Source organism: Rhinoderma darwinii, chromosome 5, assembly GCF_050947455.1.
Source record: "Rhinoderma darwinii isolate aRhiDar2 chromosome 5, aRhiDar2.hap1, whole genome shotgun sequence".
NCBI classification, from domain to species: Eukaryota; Metazoa; Chordata; class Amphibia; order Anura; family Rhinodermatidae; genus Rhinoderma; species Rhinoderma darwinii.
Genome location: NC_134691.1, coordinates 219,182,597 through 219,202,871, shown reverse-complemented (window position 1 = coordinate 219,202,871; position 20,275 = coordinate 219,182,597). Strand labels below are relative to the sequence as shown.

General features: G+C 41.6%; 1 protein-coding gene across 3 annotated transcripts in view; it reads left to right on the top strand.

Annotated features, from left to right (window-relative positions):
- Window positions 1–20,275, top strand: part of BBS9 (Bardet-Biedl syndrome 9) — a 462,971-nt gene that overhangs the window by 342,144 nt on the left and 100,552 nt on the right. The window contains exon 20 of one of the 3 annotated variants that reach the window (XM_075826943.1): window positions 7,816–7,884. The exons of the other annotated variants lie outside the window; for them this stretch is intronic. Within the exon in view, the coding sequence (XP_075683058.1) occupies window positions 7,816–7,857 (42 nt within the window). The 3' untranslated portion in view covers window positions 7,858–7,884. Of the gene's footprint in view, window positions 1–7,815; window positions 7,885–20,275 lie in introns of those variants that run through there. 3 annotated transcript variants of the gene reach the window in all.

Genomic DNA, 20,275 nt, shown 5'->3' with positions numbered 1-20,275 from the left:
CCAAGTCTCGACAAAGTCCAAGCACAAGGGTACCTGTAATAGTCCAGACATCTGCAGAGGCTAGGCACAGATAATACTTAGACGCCAGGTGATGCAAAACGTGGCAGGAGGTACCAGGCGTGGCAGATGACACCAGACGTGGGGTAAGACAGCAGGCGCAGCAGACGGCACAACACAAATCCAACACTAGAGAGGGCACAGGAACAAATACAGCATGGGATACAGGATACAGGCAGCAGGGAATGGGAACAGGATACAAATAAGGGACCATTTGCAAGACTAATGTAGGAATACAAACAACTCTCAGGCAAAAAGTGAAAGGGCAGGGCCCCTTTTATAGTCCAGGGTGATTAGGGCTAATTAGTAACATATTTTCATGTGCCCGCGCTGGCCCCTTAAGTCAGAGCACGAGCGTGCGCTCACCCTACGCGACACTGCAGAGCGGAGTGGAAGTGAGTGCTGGTGTCTCCTAGGGAGGAGATGCCGGCCAGCACTCACAAGTCCATAACCGTGGCCGTCGAGGGACTAGACTAGAGCGAGGGAGGAATTTCTTAATGAGGGCAGGGGCATTGAGGTTCTCTTCTGGCTCCCAGGACCTCTGCTCTGGACTAAACCCCTTCCAATTCACCAAATAAAAAGTCTTCCTCCTACTTTCTTGAAGGCCAGGATCTCCTTTACCTCGAACACATCGGAAGAACTGCTGGGAGCAGCTGCAGTTTTAGTGCAGCGGTTCAGGACCACAGGCTTCAGGAGGGAAACATGAAAGGAGTTGGGGATTTTGAGGGTAGGAGGCAGCCGAAGCTTATAGGAGACATGGTTAATTTTGTTGCACGATCTCAAAAGGTCGAAGGAACCTGGGAGCAAATTTGTACGAAGGCACCTTCAGACGGATATTCCTTGAGGACAGCCAGACTTTGGTACCCGGAAGATACTGGGGCGGCTCTCTTCGTGTATCCACTTTTCGCTTCATGCGATCGACTGCCAGCAGAATAGAGGACCGGGTCTGTTGCCAGATTCTGAGAAAGTCCCCAAATACATGGTCAGCTGCGGGTACCTGAGATGTAGCCGAAACAGGAAGAGGGATTTTTGGATGTTTACCGTACACAATGTAGAATGGAATGGAAGCGGTGTACTCACTTGTGTGATTGTTATATGATAACTCAGCCCATGGAAGAAGCTGTACCCAGTCATCATGGTGCATGGAGATGAAGTGACAAAGATAATTCTCCATGATCTGGTTAATCTTCTCGACGTGACCATTGGACTGGGGGTGGTAGGCTGAGTAAAAGTTCAATCTCACATCCAGGAGTTTACAGAGGGTTCTCCAGAATTTTGAGGTGAACTGAACCCCCCGATCAGACACGATGTGAAGAGGCAAGCCATGCAAATGAAAGATGTGCTGAATGAAGAGATTAGCCAGTTGAGGAGCAGAAAGTAGACTGGTCAGCGGGATAAAATGTGCCATCTTCGAGAACCGGTCCACCACCACCCAGACAGTATTGCATCCTGCTGAGGGAGGAAGGTCTGTTACAGAGTCTATCGCAATGTGATGCCAGGGCGTATTGGGTAAAGGTAGAGGTTGGAGCAGACCGGCAGGTTTGGAGTGAGCAACCTTGTTAGAAGTGCACTGTGCAGGAAGAGACAAAGTCCGCAATGTCTTTGGGCAGCGTGGGCCTCCAGAAATGGTGAGTAATCAGTTCTCGAGCCTTACGAACAGCCAGTTTGGAGCTTTGTCCCGAGCGAATAATTATTTTCCTGTCTGCCAGCGAACAAAAGTCCTCCCCGGAGGGATGTTTCTAACTTGCAAAGGATTGGCAGTGACAATGCAGGACAGGTCTATGATATATTGAGCATTGTGCACAGTGTCCTCTGTTTCAAATGACCTGGATAGGGCATCGGCCCTCACATTTTTGTCAGCGGGACGGTAGTGGAGCACAAATTGGAAACTGGTGAAGAACAGCGACCATTGGTAGTCAATGCAGGGTCGAAGAGATCCATCTTTTTTTCTTTACAAAGAAGAACCCGGCACCAGCCGGGGAGGAGGATTTTCGTATGAAACCCCTCTCCAGATTCTCCTTGATATAGGCCGACATGGACTGAGTCTCTGGCAAGGAGAGGGGCTATACCCATTCACGGAGAGGTGAAGCATTAGGGACCAGTTCAATTGGACAGTCGTACGCCCGGTGTGGGGGAAGCATCTCCGCCGCCTTGCTGAAGACGTTTGCAAACCACATAATGAGGGATTCAGCTGCTGAAGAGACTTGCCCAGGTTCCTCAAATACAGTGAGTAAAGTCTGTAGAAAACACTGTAAATCACGAGTCTCTGGTCCCAGACGTTCCCAGATGGTATTCGCCCATGCCAGCGCCTTGCCAGTAAGGAGAGAGACTATGAATGTGATCCTTGAGCCATCGGAAGGAAATGCTCTGGCATGTAGACTGAAGTGCATCTGACATTGATTCAGAAATGTCCTGCAGGTCCTCACGTCTCTGCCGAAGCGAGGAAGTAGTGGCAGCGAGAATCGGGAATCGGTACTTGAAGGAGGTATAGTAGGAGGAACAGCAGGAGTAATAGGAGCAGGTGCCATGAAGGCTGTAGCTTGCGTATCCAGCTGATTTGCAATAGCGTTCACCACCTGTAGGAGTTGGTCCTGTCGTGACTGGAAGTCTCGCATGTCCGCCTGCATGATTTGTGACTTAGTCATGGTCTTGGGTTGACCAGCGGGGTCCATGGTCCGAGCATACTATCACGATCTGTGGTAATGTGGACCCAGTAGGCCGCAACGCTGTAGCGGGGTAGCAGCTGGCTAAACAACAGTGTACCAAGTCTCTACAAAGTCCAAGCACAAGTGTACCTGTAATAGTCCAGACAGTAGCAGCGGCTAGGCACAGATGGTACTTAGACGGCATGTGATGCAAAACGTGGCAGGAGGTACTAGGCGTGGCAGATGACACCAAACGTGGTGAAAGACAGCAGGCATAGCAGACGGCACAACGCGACTCCAATACTAGAGAGGGCACAGGAACAAGTACAGCACGGGATACAGGATACAGGTATCAGTGTACTGGAAACAGGATACGACTAAGGCACCATTTGCAAGAATAGCTCAGGCAAGAAGTGAAAGGGCAGGGCTCCTTTTATAGTCCTGGGTGATTAGGGCTAATTAGTAGCATATTTTCATGTGCGTGCGCTGGCCCTTTAAGGCCAGGCATGAGCGTGCGCCCGCGCCCTGCAGGACACTGCAGAGTGGAAGTGCGAGCTGGCGTCTCCTAGGGAGAAGTTACCTGCCAGCACTCACAAGTCGGCGGCCGTCGAGGGGTGATTAACAACGACGGTCCGCGGCCGTGGACTATATTCTATATGTATGATCATATTGTTTCTTGCGAAGTATGAGTCCGGTTTTCGATCTGGTGCGGTCCTTTAAGTGACTTTGTATGTAACTGCTGAATATATACTTGTGTGTAAATGTTCTTATTAATTTGATTGTTGTAAACATTAATTTGCATATGGAATTGATATTGTGATGTCATATCCCTTATATAAACTGCACTTTAAACTGCGTGCAAAAGTCCCACACTAAGGGTCGAGACGTCACTATCTATTATGGTGGAATTAATACTTTTTATACTTTATACTCTTTTGATACCTTAAGAAACGTGTGCTGCGGTTTCTCTATTTTTAACTCATAGGGAGCCACCATAAACATAATATCAAACATATGTACATAACACAACGCAATAAATACATTATTTAAATACCTTTGTGTTTGGGAAAGAAAGCGTATTCGGTACTTTTTTGTTAAGGACTTTCCTCTCTTGTCCTAGAACAGCTGAAGTATGTTGGTCTATAAGATCAGTCAGCACAATACTGTTGCTATGCCTCAGGGTGTTTAATTGTCTGTTAATGGAGTCGTGTTCAGAGGAATGTCTGGCACAAAAGAGTGTAATTGTTGCATGTACTCTTCTGTTGAGTTCCAAAAAAAAAGGTGCTCAATTGTCTTTATGATCCAAAATCTGTTTTATTTTACTCTAGCATAGGACATCTTCCAAACTGGAAGAGAATAGCCAACATCTGTATATTCTCCAATGCTGCTTGTTCTTCTGCCCCTAAGGATGCAAATACTGGTGTTAAAAGCTCATCACATTTTCTTGTACATGTTTCATAAAAAGTCTCATCAAGTTTCTTTTTTCAAGTTATATATTTCCTGGGATTAACACAGTCTTGAGTTTAAATTCACATTGCTCCGGATATGGAGGGGGGGGGGGGGAGTTTGAGGTCGGTGTATTTGAACTTTTCTTGGAATTAATATAATTCTAGATTTAAAATAAAAGATAGTCTTGTGGGAAGAGATATTTGGTTGTGTAACAGGTCGCATGTCTATAAGCTGTAAACTTACTAAAAACTCCCTTTTTGTTGTCGAGTTAATAATTTTGGTATTGTACACCCGCTTTCCCTGACAAGTAGCTCGGGAGTCACAATTGGCTCTTGGGCCCCCAGAATATGGCTCCCCAGCTTTTGGAAACTTCACGTACTATTGTGGAGGTCATTGCTTTACTTAAACTTGGTACTAGGGTCAAAATAATATCACTGGAGTATTTATTAGATTCTTAATAGGCTTTTTACCTTTTAATGTTTAGTGTGGTTGATGGCCTTCAAAAGGTTGGGAACCTCTGCAAAAGGTCCAAAAGCCGCATGTAGCTCGCAATTTTTTAAAATTTTTTCACAACCTCTGCCACACCCCTCGTGTTCTTTATGTACACTGTGGCCCACATTTATTCTGACGTTTATGTCAGGTTTTGGCCTAAATTGTGCCAAAAATTTGTCGCAAATGGTCATGTGGAACAAATTTTCCTGTAAAGTTGACTTTGTTATTATGTCGAATAATTAGCAGCAGGGGATGGCATTACATAATAAACTGACAGATCCTCACCTCCTGAAGTGCCTCAGCAGTCCAGCGCTTAGGACTTTCCTCTGTTCTGGTCCTGAAAGCTCCTGCAGCAGTCACGTGCCATTCATCAGTTACGTGCCAATGCAGCCGACTGCTGGCCTCAGCGATCACGTGCCATTCATGGCCACCGATTGACTGTAGCAGCACGTGACTGATGAGCAGCACGTGACCGCTGCAGGAGCATCCGGGACTGGAACGGCGGAGAGTGCGGGACCTCAGTGCTGTAGGTACTTTTTAGGGGGTGAGTATCTACTGCTAATATATTGATAAGTTTCAGATAACTCCTTTAGGGTTAGAAGTATTAACCAATGTATCTAAGTGAAGAATTTTAAGGTTCAGCTCAAGTTTGGCCAAGCTGCTCTATTCAGAAGAGTCCAAGTTTTTGGTGTTTTGCAGCTATTGCAGAAGATATATTCTTTGCTACGCATCACCAATGGAAGTGTTTTCTTTTTAATGTTGTGGTATTGGCCTTTTCCAGTGCTACCTATCAATGACTACCCTGTAAGGCAATGTCCAACCTCTTAAGGAGCCTTAAAATATGATTTGGGGCTTCAGCTAAACCAGAAAACACCAAAATGTAGACGTATAGAGTAGGGTTCTGGTTGTCTGCGTGAGGTGTAATTGGAACAGCCTCACTAGGTTACCAATTGCCCATGCAGATTATAGCTAGAATGAAACTAGAACAATGATCCATGATAGATAATCCATAGATTTAATCCATGATAGATAATCTGATCTCAATGATTCCCAATTCTTGCACTTCTGTGATAAAGGGATATGGATATCTAATTATTTTCAGAAGATTTTCACCCAAATAGTAGGGTGATTACCATTAAAAAAAAAAACTGCTGAAATAAAATTTTGCAAAAATTAGGAAACGATCTAGAAAATTATAATTTTCTTTAAATCGACCCATTTTCCTTTCTTTTAAAGCAGACTTTTCTCCAATTTATATCACTTAACCCCTTCCTGCACGATGATGTAACTGTACGTCATGGCCCAGGGGGGAAAGAAGTATGGATACATAAGTATTGCAGTGTGTAGTACCAGGGATCTAATAGTCGCTGGGGCAAGTCTCCTAGTGGGACAATTTTTTTTTTTTAAAAAGAGTTAAATGAAGTTTTCAATAATGTACAAAAAATATTAAAAGTTCCCCAAAAATTTTTTCCCCGTTTTCTCAAGTAATGTAAAAAAGAAACTTAATTGGTATCGGCGCGTCTGTAAAAGTCTAAACTATTCTAATATAATGTTATTTGACCCGCGGGGTGAACACCGTAAAAAAAAACCAGTCAGAATTGCTGTATTTTGAGTTTCTTTGTATTTGGAAAAGTAAACAAGTTATGGCTCCCAGAATATTGCGTGACAGACAAAAAAATAATTTTCCTTTGCAAAAATAATACATGTTAAAACAACTATATAAATTTGGTCCTGTTATAATCGTATTTACCTGCAGAATAAAGTTAACATGTCGTTTTTACCGCACGGTGAATGCCATAAAAACGAAATCCCCAAAACTATGGAGGAATCTCTGTTTTCTTCACATTCCACCCTACAAAGAATTGTTTTTCCATTTTTCAGTTCATTATATTGTACAGTAAATTATGCCATTAAACCCTTTCCGCTCCAGGATGTACTATTAGGTCACTGAGCGCATCGTTCGCGCTCAGTGACCTAATAGTACGTCCTTGGAATAACCGCCATTCTGTCCCCCCTCCATTCACATTTATGCGCTGTGACAACTGCTTCCCCAGGGACCGACTGCGGTGGTCCCCGCCGATTAACAACTTAGAAGCCGCATTCAATAGCGATAGCGCCTTCTAAGGGTTAAAACACCATTGACGTCCCGCCACGTGATTGCGGGCGCCAATAGTTGCTATGGCAACCGTGGGCATAACAATGTCCCTCAGCTATGCCATCTACGGAAGCGTAGTGGGTCCTGACAAAGGCAGGACCCACTATACTTGCTGTCAGTGAGTAGCTGACAGCTCTAATACACTGAACTACGCATAAAATAATAGTGATCAGGGCTTCATGCCTTCAAGTGCCCTAGTGGGACAAAAAAATTTAAATTTTTGAAGTAATAAAAGTAAAAATACCCCTTTTTCCCTTATCAGTTCTTTATTCTAAAAAAATTAATTGATTTTTCTTTATAAATTATACATAATTGGTATTGCCGCGTCCGTAACAGCCTGACCAACAAGAGTATTTTGCTATTTATCCTGTGCGGTGACAGCCGTAAAAGAAAATAATAATAAACCATACCAGAATCACACTTCACCTCGTAAAACATGGAATAAAAAGAGATCAAAAAGTCGCATGTACCCAAAAATACTGATCAAAACTAAAGTTTGTTATTCAAAAAACAAGCCCTCACACCGCTTTCTTGATGGAAAAATTAAAAAGTTATGGCTCTTAGAATATGGCAACACAAAAAATATATATATATATGGTATCACCGTAATTGTATCGACCCCCAGAATAGAGTGAATGTCATTTTTAGTCACCACGCCTCATAAAAAATAGAATAAAAACTGATGAAAAAATCACATGCACTCCATGAAAACTACAAAAAAAATCCTCAAGGGGTCTAGATTCCAAAATATAGTCACTTTTCCATGATTTCCCCTGAACTGGTACCTCGGAAGCTCTGCAAATGCGACATGGCGCCCAGAAACCAATCCAGCAAAATCGACATGCCAAATAGCGCTCCTGCCTTTCTGAGCCCTGCCGTGGGTTCAAACAGCAGTTTATGAACACATATGGGGGAGAAATTGCTTTTCAGATGTTGGCGTGTTTTTTATCCTTTACTCCTTGTAAAAATTCAAATCTTGCACGTTTTATCAGAAAAATGTGATTTTCAATTTCACAGCCTAATTCCACAAAATGCAGCAAAAAAATCTGTGGGGTCTAAATGCCCACTATACCCCTCAATAAGTTCATTGAGGGGTGTAGTTTGCCAAATGGGGTCACTTTTGGTGGGTTTCCACTGTTTTGGCACCACAAGTCCTTTTCAAATCTGACATGGTGCCTAAAATATATTCTAATAAAAAGAAGGCCCCAAAATCCACTAGGTGCTCCTTTGCTTCTGTATTCTGTGTTTTAGTTCATTAGCACACTAGGGCCACATGTGGGATATTTCTAAAAACGGCAGAATCTGGGCAATAAATATTGAGAGGCGTTTCTCTGATGAAACCTTCTGTTTTACAGAAAAAAATTAATAAATATGATTTTCTGCAAAAAAAAATAAAATGAAATTTGTAAATTTCACCTCTACTTTGCTTTAAATTCCTGTGAAACACCTAAAGGGTTAAGAAACTTTCTAAATGCTGTTTTGAATACTTTGAGGGGTCTAGTTTTTAAAATGGGGTGTGTTATCGGGGTTTCTAATATATAGACTCCTCAAAACCACTTCAGAACTGAAGTGGTACCTGAAAAAAAGGCTTTTAAAATTTTCTTCAAAATATGAGAAATTGCTGCTTATGTTCTAAGCCTTATAACGTCCTAGAAAAATAAAAGAATGTTCAAAAAATTATGCCAACATATAGTAGACATATGGGAAATGTGAACTAGGAACTATTTTGTGTGGTATTACTGCCTGTCTTACAAGCAGATACATTAAAATTCAGAAAAATTATAATTTTTCCAAATTTTCTCTAAATTTTGCTATTTTTCACAAATAAACACTGAATATATTGACCAATTTTTACCACTAACATAAAGCCCAATGTGTCACGAGAAAGAGGTCTCAGAATCGCTTGGCTAGGTATAAGCATTCCAGAGTTATTACCACATAAAGTGACACATGTCAGATTTAAAAAAATGGGCTCTGAGCTTTAAGGCCCAAACTAGGCTGCGTTAAGGGGTTAAAAACTACAACTCGTCCCGCAAAAAGCCCTCATATGGCCTTGCCAACAGAATTAAAAAAAGTTATGACCCTTGGAGGCAGGGGAGGATAAAATGAAAATGTAGAAAAAAAAATGGCCTGATCCTGAAGGGGTTAACTAAATACAGCAATAATACAAAGGTTCTTTAAAAGATACACTACCGTTCAAAAGTTTGGGGTCACCCAGACAATTTTGTGTTTTCCATGAAAACTCACACTTATATTTATCAAGTGAGTTGCAAAATGACTAGAAAATATAGTCAAGACATTGACAAGGTTAGAAATAATGATTTTTATTTGAAATAATAATTTTCTCCTTCAAACTTTGCTTTCGTCAAAGAATGCTCCATTTGCAGCAATTACAGCATTGCAGACCTTTGGCATTCTAGCTGTTAATTTGCTGAGGTAATCGGGAGAAATTTCACCCCATGCTTCCAGAAGCCCCTCCCACAAGTTGGATTGGCTTGATGGGCACTTCTTGCGTACCATAGGGTCAAGCTGCTCCCACAACAGCTCTATGGGGTTGAGATCTGGTGACTGCGCTGGCCACTCTGTTACAGATCGAATACCAGCTGCCTGCTTCTTCCCTAAATAGTTCTTGCATAATTTGGAGGCGTGCTTTGGGTCATTGTCCTGTTTGTAGGATGAAATTGGCTCCAATCAAGCGCTGTCCACAGGGTATGGCATGGCGTTGCAAAATGGAGTGATAGCCTTCCTTATTCAAAATCCCTTTTACCTTGTACAAATCTCCCACTTTACCAGCACCAAAGCAACCCCAGACCATCACATTACCTCCACCATGCTTGACAGATGGCGTCAGGCACTCTTCCAGCATCTTTTCAGTTGTTCTGCGTCTCACAAATGTTCTTCTGTGTGATCCAAACACCTCAAACTTCGATTCGTCTGTCCATAACACTTTTTTCCAATCTTTCTCTGTCCAATGTCTGTGTGCTTTTGCCCATATTAATCTTTTCCTTTTATTAGCCAGTCTCGGATATGGCTTTTTCTTTGCCACTCTACCCTGAAGGCCAGCATCCCGGAGTCGCCTCTTCACTGTAGACGTTGACACTGGCGTTTTGCGGGTACTATTTAATGAAGCTGCCAGTTGAGGACCTGTGAGGCGTCTATTTCTCAAACTAGAGACTCTAATGTACTTGTCTTGTTGCTCAGTTGTGCAGCGGGGCCTCCCATAGTAGTGAATAGCAGTTACGGAAGCAGCGTAGCATGCGAGCTACACTGTTTCCATAAATACTATTCAGTTTTATGTGAATTACGGAAACAGCGTAGCTCAGCGAGTTACGCTGTTTCCGTAACTTCTGTCCATGTAATTAGTAAGTGGCCGTGTGGCAGCATGACCACAAAAAGCTAGAATGGGATTTAGGGGGCCCTGTTCGAGAGATAGGGGCGGCTCCCAAAGGTGGGAACCACATCTATCTGACATTTATGACATATGTTGTAGATATGTCTCAAATGTCCCTTTGAACTAGATAAACGCGATTCCTGGCCGTTAGAACAGCGTGACAGCTGTAAAACACATCTGACACCTGCAGCGTATCGAGCAGGCTCTGCACATGAGCCCGCTTCAAACATCACCCCCACGTCATGGGTCAGGAAGTTGTTAAGGAAGCGGTCAGGGGGGTTTGGCGCAGCCGGGCCCCTTGACTGCCGACTATAAGATGCCTTGACTTTTCAACAAGATTTATTCTTGCTAAAAAGTGCATTTTATAGTACGAAAGATACGGTACTGTACCTACGTCCTTTCAATAAAGTAAACAAGTATACATAATAGGTGTCTCTGTATACTGTAAAAATACTAGCATTTGGTAATAGTAACCTCTAAAGGGCCTGTATAAAATTTATTTTATATGGAGACACTATAGCGGAGTCTACCTGGGGCAATAAAACCATTAGGTTTCATGCACACCACTGTGCCCATAATTACGAGGCACGGACGGCCGCGGACAGCCGGACGTTTTTACGTGCAGTGCTCCCATTATAAAGTATAGGAGCACAGTCCGTAAAATAAAAAATAGGACATGTCCTAGTTTTTTTCGGCAGGCTCTACGGCACGGACACCCTCCCGTAGACATACGGCAAGGTGTCCGTCGACCATAGATATGAATGGGCCAGTAATTACGGACCGTAATTATGGGCAATTTTACGGTCGTTTGCATGAGGCCTTAGACAACATATTTTATTATCCTGGTGGCTCACTACTTAACCCCTTAATGACCGCCGATAAGCCTTTTCACGGCGGTCATTAATGGGCTTTATTCTACAGCGCCGCCATTCTACGGCGCTGCTGTAGAATAAAGTAAACAGAGCAGGGAGCTGTCAAATCTCCCTGCTCTCAGCTGCTAGAGGCAGCTGAGGGCTGGGAGCGTCCCTGCTCTGCCGGGTGAGATCGATATTAGTATCGATCTCACCCGTTTAACCCTTCAGATGCGGTGCACAATAGCGTGCACCGCATCTGAATGGTTTTGGAGAGAGGGAGGGAGCTCCCTCTCTCTCCCACCGACACCCGGCGATAAAATCGCCGAGTGTCTGTGTCTTCTATGGCAGCCGGGGGTCTAATAAAGGCCCCCAGGTCTGCCTGGAGCGAATGCCTGCTAGATCATGCCGCAGGCATGACCTAGCAGATGCCTGTCCGTTTTAAACGGACAGGCAGTAATACACTGCAATACAAAAGTATTGCAGTGTATTATAATAGCGATCGGAGGATAGTGAAGTCCCCTAGTGGGACTAGTAAAAAAGTAAAAAAAAGTTTAATAAAGGTAATAAAAAAAAAAGTGAAAAAAAAAAATGAAAAACCCACTTTTTCCCCTTACAAAATGCTTTACTATTAAAAAAAAATACAATAAAGCAAAAAAGTTACACATATTTGGTATCGCCGCGTCCGTAACGACCCCGACTATAAAGCTGTTACATTATTTAACCCGCACTGTGAACGCCGTAAAAAATAAAATAAAAACCAATGGAAAAATTGCTGTTTTCTGTTAATCCTGACTCTCAAATGGTACCAATAAAAACTGCAAGTCGTCCCGCAAAAAACAAGACCTTATACAGCTATGCCGACGCAAAAATAAAAAAGTTACAGCACTTCGAATGTGACAATGGAAAAATGTAAAAAATGGCTTGGACATTAGGGCCCAGAATGCAAGCAGGGGGAAGGGGTTAAATTAGCATTTGGATGGTTTTATTATCTCCACTTTCACTTTAGTTCAATTTCCACAAGACCCTTCTATTACAATCATATTGTGAAAGAAGCATAGGGATATAGATGTCTAACCTTAAATACATTACTTATAATTCCTTTCTGTCTGACTTTAGTTGCAAAATAACAATCATGCCCATCGTATATTGATTCCATTTATTTCTACTTTAAGGCAAAGGTTCAGTTTTGTTGTATTTACACATTATGATAAATTTGTTGATATACTATGTATTTAGGGCTCATACCACTTCCTTAAAGAGGCAGTCTTTGGATAAAGGCTCTGCTTTAGGCAATCCCTTTTTAAAGAGTTCCCCCAAAAATAAGGTGTTTACAGGTTGTCTCACGGCAGTGATCAGCTGTAATCTGCAAGGAAACCTGTCAGCAAGTGTTAAATTTCCCTGCAGCGCCAACACAGGGGAAGTAAAGCATTACATGATGTCTGTTTGATGCATGGATGTGCTGGGTCCTCCAGAGACAGAAGGAGCTGCTCTTTGTGGCTGTTTTGGCTAGTTGTTGGAGGTCCAGAATGAGACATCCTTCTATTAAATCAGGATGCCTTCATACGGTTATTTAAGACTTACTATACTCCTCAATTGTACTACTGTCTTAAAATCCATTTTAAAAGAGCATTTCACAGAGGTCAGTAGAAGTTTGAGCACCTGTGTTTTTTCATTGCAATAAAATGCCGTTTTCTGTCTGTTACCATTGTTGAAGAGACTACTAACCCAGAAGCTTACAGACAGAGCATTCCTGTTTGTTTTTACATGCTTGTACTGATGCAACTGAGTCGAGAAATTGTTGGCTCGCAGATCAATGTTGTAATATCCCATCTGTTGTCCAGGAAACAATTTGTAAGATGTGGAGATATGTCGAATTTTTGTGTTTTTATAATAAAAGCCACATCTAAATGTTCCTGGAGTTTAGTTATTTATTGATAATGCATGAAATATAGTTCCTCTACTTACAATAATGGGAAGGATTGCTCACGTTTGTTTTACACACCAAGCTAACCACATGTGTACAAACATCCTTGTCATTGAAGACCATCCGGACTCTCTTCAGTTACAAGACGTCGGTGCCTCTATAAAGGGGTAAACACAACTCCGCAGCTCAATCTCACACTCACTCCTCAATCAGGCTACAAATTGATCATAACATGTGCCCCAAATAGTCCACACACCCAGAAACACCAATGTTGCCACTTATCGAATATTTTCGATAAGTCCCAACATCGCACACCGCGTACTCACTGGTACCAACTACACTCTAGTAGTGAACAGGTAACATGGATTAGCCACCGCTTATACCCTATTTGCTCAGGTCCCCAACTTGTGTAATTTAATTTGGATTTGGCTAATATTTTTATTTTTTTGGGGCATCGATAGGTAGAAAGGTTTGTCCTGTAGCTACGCCATATTCATCTACACAGCACGCGCTGCATGAAAAATCAATACTGGTTTACGGCTCAGGGTTGCACCAGTATTACTAAATATTCCCTACTGACATTGATTTGAAAGGCCCTTTTCTGTGTCACATTTCTAGTGACCTGAACAGTGCCAAAGAGATTTAATAGCTCTGTATGTCCCCTAATTTCTGGAAATTAGTGGTGGTCCCAGATCACAGACATCACTAGTAAGGTCTTTCCACATGCAAATGTCACATATTGGAAAAGAACTAGAGACGCTCCATATAGATACTTTGGATAGCATATCAAAGTCCCCTATTAATCTTACAATTCCCTTAACTCTTAAATTATGGAAATCTGAAACCTCTAAATTAATGTCATATGAGTTTCATATCTATAAATCCAGAGGGTCTCTGCAGAAGTTCTTTGCTATTTGTGAAAAATGGATTGATATTATTAAACCTTCTGAAACATTCTTTCTGAAATTACAAAATTGCAGAAATGTTTGTACATTTTTATTTTTATTTTAATAATTATTATTATATTAATTTTTTTCATCCTTGCTGTGGGGTGGAGGGAGGTAGGGGCTGGAATAATGTATAATTTATGACGTATTTGTAATACAATATTTTCTTTTCATGGAAAAATAAAATAAAAAATAAACAACCTTAGAATTCCCTAATAGAGTGCTTGAAAATTGTTTTTTGAAAACTACACCACCACTTTAAATCTTATTGTATTATATGTGGAGGCTGAAAGCTCTTTGAACTTGGTGTAAGGGTAGCTCCTAAATGTAAAAATATGAGCATTTATGCACTCGCTACAGAACCAAACTACATTTTATTTTATGAGGTGTGAATTTGAAAATAAACATTTTTCCTAGATCCCACACTTTTATTGAGACTTGTTCTACACATTTTCTTAGACTACTAATTATAAACATTGGACTTGTGGCAAAAAAATCACTGCAGTAAGTGTGTGTGTGTGTGTGTGTGTGTGTGTATATGTATATATATATATATATATATATATATATAGATAGATATATATATATATATAGATAGATATATTCATATAATTGTAAGACTATTACTACACTTAAAATCTGCATATTACCAAGTTTTCTGTAGTTACCAGAATCTCTTCTAATTTCTACCACTAGGGGGCATATTCTTTACTGTACTTGATTTTTGTTTAATTATCATTACGCTTTTAATGTCTCCATTTTCTTGCCAAGTTAATTCTGTCCCAGTGGGGATTTCAGGTTTCGGGGTTACAAGTGTTTCTCTTTCCTGTGTGTGACACTGGAGTGAATAATGTTTAGCTCTAAAAGAAACTGTTCAGAGATCTCAGGGTTATACATCATTCTAAGGGCTATGCATGCATATCTAAGGTTAGCGTTGATAACGTGTCTTCGTAACTGTAGGAACTACTGTACTTTTAGTTTTTACAAAACACAACTTAGGCTGGAAGTAAGTAGCTGTACTCTCCCGTCTGTACTCTATTGAGGGGAAGATTCAATATATAGTAAATCCATTCTTCTTATACATTACAAGTAACCTTTGATGTGCTTTTCAGCGAATGTGGTACACATACATTTTAGGTAGACAGTCTGGTTTCAGTGAAAGAAGGAAATATTCATACTCCCCAATTGTTAGGGAAATTTTTAATTTGCTACAGACCAGAGTTGTTTAACTTTAGAACTCACTGCACATGAGTCCAAACCCAAATATACAACTAAAAATGCCTCGGAGGGGAATTAAAAACTCATGCGGTTATTTTGGTTTGGATACATTTCTTGGCTGCTTGGATCATGTTAAACAAACTGTTCTTTACTTTGCAACAGAGGAAGTCATATGGAGAAATGTACCTAAACATAATATATTTGAAAGGCTTCCGTTTCAACGTATTATCTGTGAACTAAAAGGTATTAACTTCTTTTAATATAGGTCAATTACTCATTGTTTCCTCATCTGCCTCCAAAATTTTCCCATCAACTTGTCCAACTCCAACCTCAGCTGGAGGACAAAGATTCATGTCATTCAAAGGAAATACTGTTTTTAGGCAGTCTTGTTTTTATATTAGTTTGTTACAATGCATACTATTTTACCTATGTTTTTTTGCTAACATTTCATTCTGGAACTACTTTTATAGTCTCTAGAAATTAGAAACAATAGGCAGCAATGACCAAATTATACTGCATAGGTTATTCTACTATTGTTGGGTAAAGGTGATGTGCTCACTTCTGTGTTGTGACAGCAATGATTCCATTGATCATAATTCTCCTTGTTTGCAAACTGTAGTTTTATATCCCAGAAAGCCTCTCAGCTGTGCCCACGCGATCAAGAGTGGACTATGGCTGTGATTGACAGCCACACTGTCACAGTAATGGTCAGGATTAGGGAGAACTCCGATTCCGCCTGTTTAACCCTTGATGCGCAGCGATCAGTATTGATTGTGGTGTCCTGGGAAACACTGACAGCCGTGGGCCTATTAATGGGCTGTCACGTATAATTTGCTGTTAAAGCATACCTTAGGAAAGAGAAGAATTTGCACGTATTATCAGGATCATTGTGTAGCTATTGTTAAGGTTTTTCTAATGGGTCATTTCTGAACTCCAGAAGATCTACCTTACAATTTAGGGCATTTTCACATCACCGTTCGCTTTCCGTTCCGGGGTTCCGTCGTAGGTTTCCGTCGTGTGAACCCCGCAATGGAAAGTCAAACTGAAACCACAGCTTCCGTTTCCGTCACTATTGGAAAGCCAACGCTGATGTGAACAGGCCCTTAGAGACCATATGTTAATCGATATCAGGAAATATTATGATTCCTGGCTTATATATCTTGAAACTTTGGAGCTTGATGCTCAAATATATATGCTGTTTTAGGTACTATACTGGTAGTAAATGCATTTGGTTATAGATTACATTTTATGACAGTGAGTAAAAGGCTTCTATTTTGGTTTGCATGATAACACTACTGTCTTGCTGAACATACTGTCCGAGCTGCAGCTATCATGTCATAGAGCAGGAGGATCTGGCAGATTGATATATAGATTTGTGATAAAGGATACAGTATAACATGGAATTTATTCATTTACATGTAACTTATTCCAATGCACTTGTATATCCTTTTATTAGTACAATGAGGCAAGCAATGCGTTTCGGCCATACCGGCTCCTTTATCATTCAATTTCACATTATTTTCTGCCTTTTTAATTTATCGTGAGATGATGCCCTATATTGCGTCCCTTTTGTTCTTTTTATGTTTAATATATGTATCAAGGTATCATTAACAAAAAGGAACGATTACCTGGTAAGGAGTGTTATTGACAGATTAAAGAGGCTCTGTCACCAGATTTTGCAACCCCTATCTGCTATTGCAGCAGATAGGCGCTGCAATGTAGATTACAGTAACGTTTTTATTTTTAAAAAACGAGCATTTTTGGCCAAGTTATGACCATTTTTGTAGTTATGCAAATGAGGCTTGCAAAAGTCCAAGTGGGTGTGTTTAAAAGTAAAAGTCCAAGTGGGCGTGTATTATGTGCGTACATCGGGGCGTTTTTACTTCTTTTACTAGCTGGGCGTTCTGAGGAGAAGTATCATCCACTTCTCTTCAGAACGCCCAGCTTCTGCCAGATCACGCTGTGACGTCACTCACAGGTCCTGCATCGTGTCAGACGAGCGAGGACACAACGGCACCAGAGGCTACAGTTGATTCTGCAGCAGCATCGGCGTTAGCAGGTAAGTCGATGTAGCTACTTACCTGCAAACGCTGATGCTGCTGCAGAATCAACTGAAGCCTCTGGTGCCGATGTGTCCTCGCTCGTCTGACACGATGCAGGACCTGTGAGTGACGTCACAGCGTGATCTGGCAGAAGCTGGGCGTTCTGAAGAGAAGTGGATGATACTTCTCATCAGAACGCCCAGCTAGTAAAAGTATTAAAAACGCCCCGATGTACGCACATAATACACGCCCACTTGGACTTTTACTTTTAAACACACCCACTTGGACTTTTGCAAGCCTCATTTGCATAACTACAAAAATGGTCATAACTTGGCCAAAAATGCTCGTTTTTTAAAAATAAAAACGTTACTGTAATCTACATTGCAGCGCCTATCACAGGCAATAGCAGATAGGGGCTGCAAAATCTGGTGACAGAGCCTCTTTAAGTATAATAAGGTAGCAAAAAGCCAAACGTTTGTGAGCTTTAGAACAGACGAAGGATGTTGGATAAGTTCTTGTTGCAAGCATGATGGAGTAAATGTAATGTTATTGCGCTTGTAAAGTCAGAGGTTTACACATAGTGTAAAAATAAAACTGAACCAGAAAGGATAGCATTCTATTTTATAATGTAATGTCTGCCTTATACAGTGAAGGAAATAAGTATTTGATCCCTTGCTGATTTTGTAAATTTGCCCACTGTCAAAGACATGAACAGTCTAGAATTTTTAGGCTAGGTTAATTTTACCAGTGAGAGATAGATTATATAAAAAAAAAAAACAGAGAATCACATTGTCAAAATTATATATATTTATTTGCATTGTGCACAGAGAAATAAGTATTTGATCCCCTACCAACCATTAAGAGTTCAGCCTCCTCAAGACCAGTTACACGCTCCAAATCAACTTGGTGCCTGCATTAAAGACAGCTGTCTTAAATGGTCACCTGTATAAAAGACTCCTGTCCACAGATTAAATTAATCAGTCTGACTCTAACCTCTACAACATGGGCAAGACCAAAGAGCTTTCTGAGCATGTCAGGGACAAGATCATAGACCTGCACAAGGCTGGAATGGGCTACAAAACCATAAGTAAGACGCTGGGTGAGAAGGAGACAACTGTTGGTGCAATAGTAAGAAAATGGAAGACATACAAAATGACTGTCAATCGACATCGATCTGGGGCTCCATGCAAAATCTCACCTCGTGGGCTATCCTTGATCCTGAGGAAGGTGAGAGCTCAGCCGAAAACTACATGGGGGGAACTTGTTAATGATCTCCAGGCAGCTGGGACCACAGTCACCAACAAAACCATTGGTAACACATTACGCCGTAATGGATTAAAATCCTGCAGTGCCCGCAAGGTCCCCCTGCTCAAGAAGCCACATGTGCAGGCCCGTCTGAAGTTTGCAAATGAACATCTGGATGATTCTGAGAGTGATTGGGAGAAGGTGCTGTGGTCAGATGAGACTAAAATTTAGCTCTTTTGCATTAACTCAACTCGCCGTGTTTGGAGGAAGGGAAATGCTGCCTATGACCCAAAGAACACCGTCCCCACTGTCAAGCATGGAGGTGGAAACATTATGTTTTGGGGGTGTTTCTCTGCTAAGGGCACAGGACTACTTCACCGCATCAATGGGAGAATGGATGGAGCCATGTACCGTCAAATCCTAAGTGACAACCTCCTTCCCTCCACCAGGACATTAAAAATGGCTCGTGGCTGGGTCTTCCAGCACGACAATGACCTGAAACATACAGCCAAGGCAACAAAGGAGTGGCTCAAAAAGAAGCACATTAAGGTCATGGAGTGGCCTAGCCAGTCTCCAGACCTTAAACCCATCGAAAACTTATGGAGGGAGCTGAAGATCCGAGTTGCCAAGCGACAGCCTCGAAATCTTATTGATTTACAGATGATCTGCAAAGAGGAGTGGGCCAAAATTCCATCTAACATGTGTGCAAACCTCATCATCAACTACAAAAAACGTCTGACTGCTGTGCTTGCCAACAAGGGTTTTGCCACCAAGTATTAAATCTTGTTTGCCAAAGGGATTAAATACTTATTTCTCTGTGCACAATACAAATAAATATATATAATTTTGACAATGTGATTTTCTGTTTTTTTTTTTTTTTTTATATAATCTATCTCTCACTGGTAAAATTAACCTAGTCTAAAAATTCTAGACTGTTCATGTCTTTGACAGTGGGCAAACTTACAAAATCAGCAAGGGATCAAATACTTATTTCCTTCACTGTACATCAGGTGGGGGGCTGCCGCCTGGGGGGCGCAGGGGCCTTGGGGGGCGGCGTGGGAGATGAGAGGAGACAGGCAGGCAGTGCGGGAACTCTGAGATAGGAGGAGGATGGGCGTGTACAGCAGAGACGACTTTCCGAGTCTCTGCTCAGCCAGTACTTCCTGCTGTGTGGAGACACATCACGTCATCAACTATGTTTACAGGCGGCAGGACCAGAGGAGGCAAATTTAGTTGATGACGCGCCGTGCCTTTCTCAGCCGGAAGTGCTGGCTGAGCAAAGACACAGAACGTCACAGGAAATAAAAAATGTACTCTTGGTGCGGTCACGCGACCGCAGATCAGAATAGAGTAACGCTGTCACAGGTAAACAGACATTATATTGGAAATGTACTTAAATATGTCCAATTAAGTTAAAATATAAGTAAAATGTATTCCTGGACAACCCCTTGAACATATGCCGCGTGAACATAGCTTAAACCGTTATTTCAATTTGATAAAAATAATAATAAATATGCCCAAAATATCATTTATCTACACACACACTAAATTAATAAGAATGGTCAGAAATATTTGGTCAATGGGAAACCTTTATCATAAGGTGAAATTCATGTGTAATCATCTTTAAAATGGATTCTTTTGTTTTGTTTGTAAACCTACCTGCAAGCAAAGCTGCTGCTCTGATAAGGGCAGTGTGGCCTTAGGGGTGTGTGACCTGTGCCATTGCACAGGGCGCATCACCCCAGCAGGTAGAAGCGGGCTCTGTGCTGGCTCCCCTGCTTGTTTCAGAAGCGCCCGGGCCCGGCGACTCAGCAGCTGCCTTTCCACCAGGGCGCTGCTTCAGTCAGCGGCATCGC